This window comes from Scyliorhinus torazame, chromosome 7 (genome assembly GCF_047496885.1).
Source record: "Scyliorhinus torazame isolate Kashiwa2021f chromosome 7, sScyTor2.1, whole genome shotgun sequence".
Classification (NCBI taxonomy): domain Eukaryota; kingdom Metazoa; phylum Chordata; class Chondrichthyes; order Carcharhiniformes; family Scyliorhinidae; genus Scyliorhinus; species Scyliorhinus torazame.
The window spans coordinates 112,804,878-112,819,567 of record NC_092713.1 but is presented as its reverse complement, the minus strand read 5'-3'; the positions used below and the strand labels follow the sequence as shown (position 1 = coordinate 112,819,567).

General features: G+C 52.9%; 1 protein-coding gene across 2 annotated transcripts in view; it reads right to left on the bottom strand.

Moving 5' to 3' along the window:
- axdnd1 (axonemal dynein light chain domain containing 1) overlaps positions 1-14,690 on the bottom strand; it is a 486,782-nt gene that overhangs the window by 377,503 nt on the left and 94,589 nt on the right. For both annotated transcript variants that reach the window (XM_072511281.1, XM_072511280.1), the window contains exon 5: positions 8,298-8,401. In XM_072511281.1, the coding sequence (XP_072367382.1) occupies positions 8,298-8,401 (104 nt within the window). The remainder of the gene's footprint in view (positions 1-8,297; positions 8,402-14,690) is intronic.

Below are 14,690 nucleotides of genomic sequence, written 5' to 3'. Positions count from 1 at the left end.
ATCTTGGTGGGAAAGAAGGTGTTATTCGAGGCGTCGAGCATTGTGGCAGATAATGGCGGTAGGTACATAATGGTAAGTGGTAAGTTGCAGGGAGAGAGGGTGGTACTGGTCAATGTGTATGCTCCGAACTGGGACGATGCGGGTTTTATGTGGCGTATGTTGGGTCGGATCCCAGACTTGGAAGTGGGGGGCCTGATAATGGGTGGAGACTTTAACACGGTGTTGGATCCTGCACTGGATCGCTCCAGGTCTAGGACGGGTAGGAAGCCAGCGGCGGCTAGAGTGTTGAGGGGATTTATGGACCAAATGGGAGGGGTGGACCCTTGGAGATTTGCAAGGCCGGGGGCTAGGGAATTTTCATTCTTCTCACATGTCCATAAGGCTTATTCTCGAATCGACTTTTCATTTTGAGTAGGGCGCTGATAGCGAGAGTAGAGGATACCGAGTATCAGCAATAGCCATTTCGGACCACGCCCCGCATTGGGTGGACTTGGAGATGGGGGAGGAGAGGGACCAGCGCCCGCTGTGGCGCTTGGAGGTGGGGCTGTTGGCGGACGAGGAGGTGAGCGAGCGGGTCCGAGGAAGTATAGAGAGGTACTTGGAGACCAACGACAACGGGGAGGTCCGAGTGGGGATGGTATGGGAGGCACTGAAGGCGGTGGTGAGGGGAGAGCTGATCTCCATCAGGGCCCACAAAGAGCGGAGGGAGCGGGGGGAGAGGGAGAGGCTGGTGGGGGAGATGGTGAGGGTAGACAGGAGGTATGCGGAAGAACCTGAGGAAGGATTGTTGTTGAAGAGGCGCAGCCTCCAGGCCGAATTCGACCTGGTGACCACCAGGAAGGCGGAGGTGCAGTGGAGGAAGGCCCAGGGGGCGGTCTACGAGTATGGGGAAAAGGCAAGCCGGATGCTGGCGCATCAGCTTCAGAAGCGGGACGCAGCTAGGGAGATTGGGGGAGTTAAGGACAGGGGAGGGAGCGTGGTGCGGAGTGGGGTTGGCATCAATGAGGTCTTCAGGGACTTTTACGAGGAATTGTACCGATCCGAGCCCCCACGGGAGGAGGGAGGGATGGGCCGTTTCCTGGACCAATTGAGGTTTCCAAAGATGGAAGAGGGACTGGTGGCGGGACTGGGGGCCCCGATTGGGCTGGAGGAGCGGATCAAAGGGATAGGAAGCATGCAGGCGGGGAAGGCGCCGGGGCCGGACAGTTTCCCGGTCGAGTTCTATAAAAAATATATGGACCTGTTGGGCCCGCTGTTAGTTAGGACCTTTAATGAGGCAAGGGAGGGGGGGTTTTACCCCCGACGATGTCCCGGGCACTGATCTCCTTGATCCTGAAGCGGGACAAGGATCCCCTGCAATGTGGGTCTTACAGACCGATTTCCTTACTAAATGTAGATGCCAAGGTGCTGGCGAAGGTCTTAGCCACGAGGATTGAGGATTGTATGCCGCAGATCATCCATGAAGACCAGACGGGGTTTGTGAAGGGGAGACAGTTGAACGCGAATGTGCGGAGGCTTTTGAACGTTATCATGATGCCGGCGAGGGAGGGAGAGGCGGAGATAGTGGTGGCGATGGACGCTGAGAAAGCCTTCGATAGGCTAGAGTGGGGGTACCTGTGGGAGGTGCTGAAGAGGTTCGGGTTTGGGGAGGGGTTTGTCAGGTGGGTTAGGCTGTCGTACGAGGTCTCGATGGCAAGTGTGGCCACAAATAGGAGGAGGTCCGAGTACTTTCGGTTGCACCGAGGGACGAGACAGGGGTGTCCCCTGTCCCCCCTGCTCTTCGCACTGGCGATTGAACCCCTGGCTATGGCACTGGGAGAGTCGAGGAACTGGAGGGGGTTGGTGCGGGGTGGGGAGGAGCACAGGGTGTCGCTTTATGTGGACGAACTGCTGCTATATGTGGCGGACCCGGTGGGAGGAATGCCAGAGGTAATGAGGATGCTTAGGAAATTTGGGGACTTTTCGGGATACAAGCTCAATATGGGGAAGAGCGAGCTGTTCGTAGTTCAGATAGGGGACCAGGAGAGGGGGATTGGCGAGCTCCCACTAAAAAGGGCAGAGAGGAGTTTCAGATATTTGGGGGTCCAGGTGGCCAGGAGCTGGGGGGCCCTGCATAGGCTTAACTTTACAAGGCTGGTGGAGCAAATGGAGGAGGAGTTCAAGAGGTGGGACGCGTTGCCGCTGTCCCTGGCGGGTAGGGTGCAGTCGATCAAAATGACGATGCTCCCAAGGTTTTTGTTCCTGTTCCAGTGCCTCCCCGTGTTTATCCCGAAGGCTTTTTTCAGGCGGGTTAACAGGAGTGTAATGGGGTTTGTGTGGGCGCGAGGGACTCCGAGGGTGAGAAGGGTGTTCCTGGAGCGGAGTAGAGATAGGGGGGGCTGGTGCTGCCCAACCTCTGTGGGTACTACTGGGCCGCCAATGCGACAATGGCGCGCAAGTGGGTGATGGAGGGGGAGGGGGCTGCATGGAAGAGGCTGGAGACGGCGTCCTGAGTGGGTACGAGTCTGGGGGCGCTGGCAACGGTGCCGCTGCCGCTCCCTCCAAGGAGGTATACCACGAGCCCGGTGGTGGTGGCGGCCCTCAAAATTTGGGGGCAGTGGAGGCGGCATAGGGGGGAAGTTAGGGCCTCGGCGTGGACCCCATTACGGGGGAACCACCGGTTCGCCCCAGGAAGAACAGGTTGAGGGTTTTCGGGGTGGCACAGGGCAGGCATACAAAAGTTAGGGGACCTGTTTGTGGACGGGAAGTTCGCGAGCTTGGGTGAGCTGGAGGAGAAGTACGGGCTCCCCCCGGGGAACACCTTCAGGTACTTACAGGTAAGGGCGTTTGCCAGACGGCAGGTGGTGGAATTCCCACGGCTACTGCCACACACAGTACAGGACAGGGTGCTCTCGGGGGGGTGGGTGGGATTAGGGAAGATCTCGGAAACTTACCAGGTGATGCAGGAGGAGGAGGAGGCCTCGATGGTGGAGTTGAAAGGTAATTGGGAGGAGGAGTTGGGAGAGGAGATCGAAGAGGGGACGTGGGCAGATGCCCTAGGGAGGGTGAACTCTTCCTCTTCATGCGCGAGGCTCAGCCTCATACAGTTTAAGGTGCTGCACAGGGCACACATGACCGGGACAAGGATGAGCAGGTTCTTTGGGGGTGAGGACAGGTGTGTTAGGTGCTCAGGGAGCCCAGCAAATCACACCCATATGTTCTGGGCATGCCCAGCACTGGAGAAATTTTGGAAGGGCGTAGCGAGGACGGTGTCGAGGGTGGTAGGATCCAGGGTCAAACCGGGCTGGGGGCTCGCAATATTTGGGATGGCAGAGGAGCCGGGAGTGCAGGAGGCGAAAGAGGCTGGAATTCTGGCCTTTGCGTCCCTGGTAGCCCGGCGGAGGATTCTCCTTCAGTGGAAAGATACAAGGCCCCCAAGTGTGGAATCCTGGATCAGCGATATGGCAGGGTTCATTAAATTGGAGAGGGTGAAATTCGCCTTGAGAGGGTCGGTACAAGGGTTCTTTAGGCAGTGGCAACCGTTCTTAGACTTTCTGGCAGAACGCTAGACATTGGTCAATGGCAGCAGCAGCTCGGGGGGTGGTGGGGGGGGGGGGGGGGGGGGGTTTACTTTATTTTTGTTTATGTTATTTACACTGGAAGGGTCTGAGGGGGTGTATATACCTGTTGTCTTAAGTCGGGGTGTTAATGTTAATTTATTATTTAGGTACAGGGGGAGAGGGGTTTGGGGGGTTGCTTTTTTAGATTGTGTTTTGTACTTACCTCTGTTGGGTTCTTTTTTCTTTCTCATTTTGTTATTGATATTTTATGAAAACCTTTAATAAAAATTATTTAAAAAAAATAAAATAATGTTTCCACAATATTTTCTTTACTGAGAAATTGAGAATAGGAGGAAATAGTGTTTGTTTACAAAAACAATTGGAGCTGGCAAAAAGAGAAACTCATATACATGCAGAAGGGAGAAATATATAGAAGCCAGTAGGGTCAACAGGAGCAAGGAGAAATCAGAAGTTTGGAAGGTGCCAAGAGAATGATTCAGGAACTTTGGGAATCAAAGGCAAGAAAGACATCACAAATAATAATGAAGCAGAAGACTAAAGATTGTACAGACAAAAATAAATGATGAGTATGGCTCTAACACACTACTGGTCAAATTACTGGACTATAAACCGAAGAATGCATGTTGAAATCCTATTATGACTGTTTGTGAATTGGAATATTTTTCAAAATCAAAACAAATCTGGAATAATAAGGTAGCAAAGTAACTATGTAGTTGTCAGATTATCATAAAATCCAATTGGTTCCGGAATGTCCTTAGGGACACTATTGTTCTTCCCTGGTCTGGTCTGTATATTAGTGGCTTTGAAAGTGGGTAAGTGTACTCCTGGGTATATGGCAAAAATTTCTAAGGGAACTTCTCTTTTACTTTGTAATAGTAGATTTTTTGGGATGAGAATTATTTTCCTACCACCAGGGTTTCCTCTGGTGCTGGGGCTCATGCGCCATCATTCATCTTCCCACTGCTCATTGTTCCTCCAATCACAGGTTGTTTCTCTCCTGCACTAAAGGCACACAAGTGAAATGCAGTTGTGGCTATTAGCAGCAAGGGGGGGGGGGAAACAACCTGTGATTGGAGGAGCAGCAAGAAGGTAAATATTGGCACATGAGCCTGAGCACTGGCACAGAGGTGGTGAGATTGGCAATGACCCAGATATCACCCAAAAGTGGTGTGAAATCCAAGCAGGTTAAAAGATGCTGCACCACCTTAGAATCTCTCTCTGCAGCAGCCAGCAACAGCAACGGAACAACGGTGATATTTACCGGCCACCATGAGGAGGACCATCATGTCATCAACAGAAGGAAGACCAGAGCCAGAGCATCAGACTAGACCAAGGCTACAGGAGTCCAATACAGTTAAAGGCTTTTATCTGTCTGAGTACTTCCTAGTCACTCTAAAGTTAAGTTAAGGTCTAGTATGAACTTCAATAGTCTGTAAAATAATTTGTGTTGGATAGTGTGATTGATTAACTCTAACATTGTGTAAGTGTGAATAAATCCTATTTGATTAAACAAAACCAGCTCGCAGTCATTTATCCACCGCATACAGGTTAAAGACACACTGTGGTAGCAACAATTGGCGAACTCTGGTGGTACATCAACAAGAAGTAACTCTGTTGCTCCGATACCGATTCCCGCAAAACCTAATATTTCTGGAGATTTAGCCTGAGCCCGAATTAAGACTGCAAATGCCAATGCGACGGCCAAGATTTCAAGTAAATCGAAGGGATTAGAAGAGTGAAAGATCATTTAAAAATCAGGAACAACAGATGTGTACTCCGTATTGGACGAATAACTTTTTTTTTCCGGGAAATTGTGTACTAATTGCATGTGTGACTAACGAGGAGGATAGGGTAAACTCTGCAAGTTTGCATTTAAACTCGGAGGATTAGAACTGGAACATAACACAAAGCCCTACCCACAGCCTAGTCGACTCCCTACTCCTTGTCCTTGAAAATGGCTGGAAAGAGCTAAGAGGTCGAGAATTGTCCCACATGGGAAGTGAAAATAAGAGAATATATAAAGAAGAAAGGGTGGCCCCTATGGGCAGAATTTTGTTCAAATACTGAGCTAGGTCCCGGAGGCTTAGGACAGAAGTACTGGGATGATTTGACGAAGGCTCAGAGAAAGTGAGCAGCCATTTTATTGCAATAAATTTGCAAAAGTTGAGTTTTATGTCATTGTTCAGCTGATAAAGTTAAACGTTAAGTTAAATATTTACCGGTTTCAAAGGTTTGTATTTATAAAATTATTTTTGTTTAATAAATGTTTTCCATTAAACTTTACAAGCTTCTACAAATGGCTTACTGAAACATCAAAACTCAACATTTAATTGTGAAATAATTCTAAATGAACAAGATAATTGAAGTAAACAAGGCAGAAACATAATAACACAGGTAACACGGTGTTAACACTGCTGCCTCACAACAAAAGTGACGTGTGTTCAAAAACAAAGAACAAAGAAAAGTACAGCACAGGAACAGGCCCTTCAGCCCTCCAAGCCAGCGCCGACCATGCTGCCCATCTAAACTAAAATTTTCTGCACTTCTGGGGTCCGTATCCCTCTATTCCCATCCTAGTCATGTATTTGTCAAGATGCCCCTTAAATGTCACTATCGTCCCAGCTTCCACCACCTCCTTCGGCAGCGAGTTCCAGGCACCCACTACCCTCTGCGTAAAAAACTTGCCCCTCGCACCTTAAACCTATGCCCCCTAGTAATTGACCCCTCTATCCGGGGAAAAAGTCTCTGACTATCCACTCTGTCTATGCCCCTCATAATTCTCGCCCCTCAACCTCCTTTGTTCCAGTGAGAACAAACCAAGTTTATTCAACCTCTCCTCATAGCTAATGCCCTCCATACCAGGTAACATCCTGGTAAATCTCTTTTGCACTCTCTCTAAAGCCTCCACATCCTTCTGGTAGTGTGGTGGCCAGAATTGAACACTATATTCCAAGTGTGACCTAACTAAGGTTCTATACAGCTGCAACATGATTTGCCAATTTTTATACTCAATGCCACGGCCAATGAAGGCAAGCATGCCATATGCTTTCTTGACTACCTTCTCCACCTGTGTTGCCCCTTTCAGTGACCTGTGGACCTGTACACCAAGATCTCTCTGACTGTCAATACTCTTGAGGGATCTACCATTCACTGTATATTCCCTACCTCTAATAGACCTTCCAGAAAACCATAGCACCTGGAGAAAACCGTACCATGGGGACAACATATAAACTCCACACAGACAGTCACCAAAGCCGTAATTGAACCCAGGATCCTGACGCTGTGAGGCAGCAGTGCTAACCATTGTGCCCCGTAGCTCCACCTTTTTCTGGGTGCTTCGGTTTCCTCCCACAGTCCAAACATGTGCAGGTTAGATGGATTGGCTACGCTAAATTGCCCCATATTGTCCAGAGGTTAGGTGGGGTTACAGGGATAGCGCGGGTGCATGGGCCTGGGTAGGTTGGTGCTCTTTCGGAGCGCCAGTGCAGACTCAATGGGCTGAATGGCTTCTTCTGCACTGCAGTGATTCTATGATTCCATGAACACAAATCAAAAGAAAATCAGGTGTTACAAGGACAGTGACAGCAAAAAGCATACAAACACTTTTAAGCATGCCACACGTAAAGTTATATAATAATAGTATAGATTTTTAAAGTTTCACAGATTTAATACAAATAACCAAACCTATGTTCAGTTATAAATTGTCACATTTAATTATTTAAAAATTTAATTACTTTAAAAGAACGAGTAGCAACAGCAATGCATGTACAAATGAAAGAGCAACAAAAACTACTTTAAAAACTTCTACATACCTTTAGTACACTTGTGAACATATTGCTCTGTCTTCAATGAAAATCTGCAGTTTAAATGCCTGCCTTCAATGGGCAGACCCTACCTGGCCCCGTCATAAGGGCCAGGGCTGCACTCCTCTTGCGCCGCACTGGAGCCGGCGCGATTGTTGGACTGAAGGCCGAGACTGCCGCATGGAGAGGAAGATTCACCACGATACCCGAGTGCAGGTAAGTGTGCATATTTCCATTTCAGAATCAGCCGTTAGCCAGATGTTACGGGCCACATGGGCGACATGGTAGCACGGTGGTTAGCACTGTTGTTTCACAGTGCCAGGGACCTGGGTTCGATTCCTGGCTTGGGTCACTGTCTGTGCGGATTCTGCACATTCTCCCCATGTCTGCATGGGTTTCCTTTGGGTGCTCCGGTTTCCTCCCGCAAATACCAAAAGATGCGTTGTTAGGTGGATTGGACATGCTGAATTCTACCTTAGTGTACCCGAACAGGCGCCAGAGTGTGGTGACTAGGGGATTTTCACAGTGACTTAATTGCAGTGTTAATGCAAACCTACTTATGACACTAATAAAGATTATAAAAAGAAAATTCACCTGAATACAATTTAGGAACTTTTGCCCCTCTCCTCCCTTTATACTACCACTGTCCCAGTCTACATTTGAGTAATTAAAGTCTCCCATTAAAACTACTCTGCAATGTTTGTCTCTCTTTGTAATTTCTCTGCAGATTTGTTCTTCTACACTAGCTGGTGGTCTGTAGATTATACCGTGCAATATAATTGCAACCTATTTTGTTCCTTAGCTCTAGCCAAACTAATTCTGTTCCTGAAGCCTCTGGAAAATCCTCTTTCTGCAGCACTACTATGCTCTCCTTAACCAAACATTGGCACTGTAAAATATAAACCTCCCCATCTCAAAGGTTCTAAAAACCTACCTTCCAGCTCGGGCCAGTGAGACGGGCTGATCTATCAAGTACTTGAATTTGGTTCTTCGAGTTGGGTGATGCCATACACTATCAGTTGGTCGGATGTGATGTAACTGAGGAGACAGAGAATAAGACCTATTTCAGTGTAGGGCATGGATTTGTGTAACTGAAGCAAATGAATGTGCCAAAATAAAACCCAACCTGCATTTTATTTTCCTTTGCCTATTCAAATTAATTAACCCTCAAATTTAGAGTTTAAAAAAAATAAATCTTTCTATGAGCAAAAAATGCTTGAAGTGCACTATTAGTACCTCTTCACTTAAGGCCACATTATTATGGTGCTTCAATATGTTGAATGTAGAAAAACTATATATTCTAATCTGCAACTTCCTCCACCCTATTGCTTCATTGAAACCAGGAGAAATCAAGAAAAATCAAGTGGGCAGCATGGTCGCACAGTGGCTAGCACAGTTGCTTCACAGCTCCAAGATCCCAGGTTCGATTCCCGGCTTGGGCCACTGTCTGTGCGGAGTATGCACATTCTCACCGTGTCTGCATGGGTTTCCTCCGGGTGCTCTGGTTTCCTCTCACAGTCCAAAGAAGTGCAGGTTAGATGGATTGGCTATGCTAAATTGCCCTTAGTGTCCAAAAAAGGTTAGGTGGGATTACGGGGATAGGTTGGAAGTGTGGGCTTAAATGGGGTGCTCTTTCCAAGGGCCGGTGCAGAATCGATGGGCCGAATGGCTTCCTGCTGCACTGTAAATTCTATGATTCTATGAAAATTGTTACTGCAGTTAAGTGAGGAAACATCATAGGCAGAATTTAATACCTAAGGCACTTTCTGAGGCAAGGGGCCATGTGGTTGGGCAGAAATGTGTAAGGTGGAGATAACCCTAATTTCTCACGAACAGAGGGATCCAGAGTAAGTCCCGCTACTCTTAAAATCGACCTCCCTCTCCACTGCATTTGCTGGGCCCTTCTTATATGGCCAAGCAAAACTCCCCACATGCACCTACTTCTGTGTGCTCTGTCGTCAATGACTGGTCTAGGCTATACAGCAGTAATAGTAGTGGCCAACGCTTTTGGGAAAACTGGTAGACATCAGGGGCGAAATTCTCCCCCAACGGCGGGATGCCCGCCGACTGGCGCCAAAGCCGGCGCCAATCAGACGGGCATCGCGCCGGCCCAAAGGTGCGGAAGGCTCCGCATCTTTGGCGGCCTAGCCCCAACATTGAGGGGCTAGGCCGACGCCGGAGGGATTTCCGCCCCGCCAGCTGGCGGAAATGGCGTTTGTTTCCCCGCCAGCTGGCGCGGAAATGCGGCGCATGCGCGGGAGCGTCCGCGGCCGCTGTCAGTTTCCCAGCGCATGCGCGGGAGCGTCCGCGGCCGCTGTCAGTTTTCCAGCGCATGCGCGGGAGCGTCAGCGGCCGCTGTCAGTTTCCCGCGCATGCGCAGTGGGAAGAGTCTCTTCCGCCTCCGCCATGGTGGAGGCCGTGGCGGAGGCGGAAGGGAAAGAGTGCCCCCGCGGCACAGGTCCGCCATGGATCGGTGGGCCCTGATCGCGGGCCAGGCCACCGTGGGGGCACCCCCCGGGGTCAGATCGCCCCGCGCCCCTCCCCAGGACCCCGGAGCCCGCCCACGCCGCCTGGTCCCGCCGGTAAATACCAGGTTTGATTTACGTCGGCGGGACAGGCAATTCCTGGGTGGGACTTCGGCCCATCCGGGCCGGAGAATCCAGCGGGGGGACCCGCCAACCGGCGCGGCCGGATTCCCGCCCCCGCCCAATCTCCGGGAGCGGAGACTTCGGCGGGGGCGGGGGCGGGATTCACGGCGGCCAACGGCCATTCTCCGACCCGGCGGGGGGTCGGAGAATGACGCCCCTTGTGCCTGTTCTAGACATGATGCCATCAGGCCTCCTGAAAATGGCAGCAGTGGGTTGCCACCGTTTTTCCAGCTGTACCTGTTAAGTTCTGCTCCATATTTCTATACCCAGCCTTGAGAGTCACAAAAAGGATGGTGACCCTGACTAGTAAACTAACCACCGCCAGGTTAGTATTTAAACTAAATGAAAATCGCTTATTGTCACAAGTAGGCTTCAAATGAAGTTACTGTGAAAAGCCCCTAGTCGCCACATTCCGGCGCCTGTTCGGGGGGGCTGGTACGGGAATTGAACCGTGTTGTTAGCCTGGTTTGCTTTCAAAGCCAGCGATTTAGCCCTGTGCTAAATAGCCCCTAAAAGGATGCTAACATCATCAAAAATTATTTGGAAAACCTATTTGTTCCCATTATTTGAAAAAAGCAATGAAGAGAGTGTTATATCTCCTCCAACAACCTGTTGAATCTACGTCAGTTGATAGATTTTTGTTAGACAAGAATTACAGAATCAAGACAGATAGATGGAGTCAAGATATAGATCAGCAATGATCTAATTGAATGATGGCACAGGCTTGAGGTGCTGACGAGCCTACTCCTACCCCCCTGTTCCTATCGATGTTGTGACAGTTGTACACAAGTGACACTATGCTGGTGATTTGCATCATTGTGTATTTGCTAACAAGGATAAATTTAACTTGTTTTGGTAAAAAAAATAGTGGCTCTGGAAGACTCAATTTTTACATAACATTTATTTTTGAATGCACATTGGATGTCCTGAACAGAACAGAAGAAAACTAAAAGAGAAGGTTGCTTCAGTTTTTTAAAGGCATCTGTGCTCTGTGCTATAGAACAGTCAATAAGGCTGCCCTCTACTGATCAATAATGCATGCTATTTATTTTATGCTTGAGATTTGTGGGGCGAAATTCTCCGTTATTGGCGGAAAGTCCGCCGATCGGCGCAAAAAATGGCGCAAATCCGACTTGCGTCACGTCGGAAAAATGGGTCGATAGTCTCCGGCCCGAAATGGGCTAGCAGCGACGTAACGGGATCCGCGCTTGCGCAGTGGTTCACGCCGTGCAGCATCATACGCGCTGCATGGCGTGACGGCTCATAAGGCCGCGCTGCTCCCCCCCACCCGACCGCAACACCCGACCGCAACACCCGACTGGATGGCTGGCCGTCGCTCAGCCCCGAGGTTTGAGTCACGCGATGTGGAGGCGCTCCTGGACGCGGTGGAGCAGAGGAGGGACGCCCTGTATCCCGGGCACGGCCGCAGAGTTGCCCCACGCCACAGCCGGCGTCTGTGGAGGGAAGTGGCAGAGGCCGTCACCGCTGTGGCCCTGACACCACGGACAGGCACCCAGTGCCACAAGAAGGTGAACGACCTCGTCAGAGCAGGCAGGGTGAGCCTCCCCCATATCCCCCCCTCCCCATATCCCCCCCTCCCCCATATCCCCCCCTCCCCCATATCCCCCCTCCCCCATATCCCCCCCTCCCCCATATCCCCCCTCCCCCATATCCCCCATATCCCCCCTCCCCATATCCCCCCTCCCCCATATCCACCCCTCCCCCATATCCCCCCTCCCCCATATCCCCCCTCCCCCATATCCCCCCTCCCCATATCCCCCCTCCCCCATATCCCCCCCTCCCCCATATCCCCCCCTCCCCCAAATCCCCCCTCCCCCATATCCCCAAGTGAATCCAGCCCTAACCTTAACCTCTGCAATGCACGCGCAACCGATGGCGTGCATTCATATACCTGCCTAACACTGTTGCCTTTTACCCCTGCCCCCCCCCCCCCCACAGGAGAAGCGCGCACACAACAATAGGGAGCATGTGAGGACTGGAGGAGGGCCCGCTGATGAGAGGCCACTGACCGAACACCAGGAAAGGGCCCTGGAACTGGCTGGCGGACCTGAGGACCGGGAGGTTGCTGATGCAGAGGTCGGGGGCGTACTAGCAAGTGAGCCACCGACAGCCCGTCCCCATATCCCCTCTCCCCTATATCCCCCTCCTCCGTATCACCTGATCACTGCCTGATGTCTAACCATGCATGCTTCATTGTGTATCGCAGGACCAAACGTCCAGGCACCCATCCCCGCAGATGCAGACCGCCCGCAGGATGCCCCTCGCACACCACGGGAGACGGAGAGACCCGGACCCTCCAGCATGCGACACCCGCAGGATGCCCCTCGGAGGCCACGGGAGACGGAGAGACCTGGAGCAACAGGGAGACGACACCCCCGTCACGTGCGGGGGCGACCACCCAGCGACAAGGGGGGCAGCCACAGGCCCCCGTCACATCCGAGCCAGGACACCACTACCCAGGATACCACTACCCAGGACACCACTACCCAGGACACCACTACCCAGGACACCCCTACCCGGGACAGCACTACCCAGGAAGACGAAATACCGGACAGTGACTCAGAGTGGATGGGTGGAGACGAACCCCCACCCCAAAGTGCCATGGACTCAGAGTGGGACGAAGAGCACGACACAACGCCACTGCTGTCACCAACACCCTCCACCATCGAAGAAACACTCACCACAGTTGGGCACTTTAGTGATGAGGCATCTGGTACACTCACTGGTGCGCACAACACAGCCGTCCTGGTACAGCAGGTGGAGGTAGGAGCAGCAGAGGGACCGGGCGGTCGGAGGGCAGCCCAGCCCAAGCGAACATCTGCCGCCCAGATGGATCCCGGACCACAATGATGCGGCCGACCCTATCTGACCGATACTGGAGGGCGCCCCCAGAGAGGTCCAGGCACCTGAAACGCATCTTCAGCACGCCAAAGCACCTCTCTATCACTCCCCTTGTCGCTACATGGGCATCATTGTAGCGGTTCTCCGCCTCATTGCGTGGCCTCCGTATAGGCGTCATCAGCCACGATCGCAATGGGTAGCCCCTGTTGCCCAGCAACCAGCCCCTCAGCCGGGGATGGCGTCCCTCGTACATGCCGGGGATGGATGACCGCGACAACACGAATGAGTCGTGTACACTGCCTGGGTGACGGGCGCAGACGTGCAGGATCATCATGCGGTGGTCGCAGACCACCTGTACGTTCATCGAATAGGTCCCCTTCCTATTAGTGAACATGGCCCTGTTATCTGCAGGTGGCCGCATGGCGACGTGCATCCCATCGATCGCGCCCTGGACCATGGGGAACCCGGCCACGGCAGAGAAGCCCACGGCCCGGGCATCTTGGCTGGCCCGGTCCACGGGGAAGCGGATGTAGCGGTGCGCCATGGCACATAGGGCATCTGTCACTGCCCGGATGCACCGGTGCACTGATGTCTGCGATATGCCGGACAGGTCCCCACTCGGTGCCTGGAATGACCCCGTTGCATAAAAGTTCAGGGCCACCGTAACCTTGACGGACACGGGGAGAGGGTGTCCCCCGCCAGTGCCACGCGGTGACAGGTGTGCCAGCAGGTGGCAGATGTGTGCCACGGTTTCCCGGCTCATCCGGAGTCTCCTCCTGCATTCCCGGTCCGTGAGGTCCTGGTATGACTGCCGGGTCCGGTACACACGGGGCGCCCTCGGGTGCCTCCGTTGCCATGGGGCCGCGACGTCCTCCTCCCCCTCCTCGTCCTGTCGGTCAGGTGTCCCTCCAGCCTGGGCGGCTGCCGCCTGCCCTTCTGCGGCAGCCTGCGCCGCCTCTCTGGCACGCTCCTCCTCCTCCTCATCCAGGGCAACATAGACATGAGCGGCTGCCACCACGGCGGCCAACATCGCTGGATGATCTGAAAACATGACGGCCTGGTGGAGGGGGAGGGGAACGACGACATGTCATCATTGCCCATATCCCTACCTCCCCCCAGCCAGGTGGCATGGACCGCATGGGTCCAACTGTTGGAGGCTGGCACCTGGCCAGGTGGACCAACTCACTTGCCCTCCCATCCCCCTCCTCGGCACGGACCCCCCCCAACCTCCACCCCAGCACGGACCCCCCCCCCCAACCTCCACCCCGGCACGGACCCCCCCCCGCAACCTCCACCCCAGCATGGACCCCCCCCCCCAACCTCCACCCCGGCACAGACCCCCTCCCGGCACTCCCCCGGAGCCCAGCCTACTCTAACCAACCCCCCCCCCCGCCGCACACACACACACACAACCCGAGACACACCTCTCCTCACGTATTCAGACTGCGGCCACGCCATTGCCTGCCCAGAGCCAACCCCCCAGGCCGTCACTCACCTCCACGCTGGTCGGCGTGAGCCTGGAGCACCGGGTCACGCCGATGAAAAGGTTTAATTTACGTCGACGTGAACGGTCATCACGTCGACGGGATGGGAGAATATCGGCAGGCCGAAAATCGGCTGCCTTGCGCAGACCCGTGACATTCTCCGCGGCAGCGGCGTCATTAACGCCCCGCCGACTTTTCTCCCTTCGGAGACTTCGGCAACCGGTGGGGGCGGGATTCACGGCGGCCAACGGCCATTCTCCGACCCTCTGGAGGGTCGGAGAATGACGCCCGTGGTCTTGAAATTATTGTGCTCTGTGTGCATAAAGTTCAAAT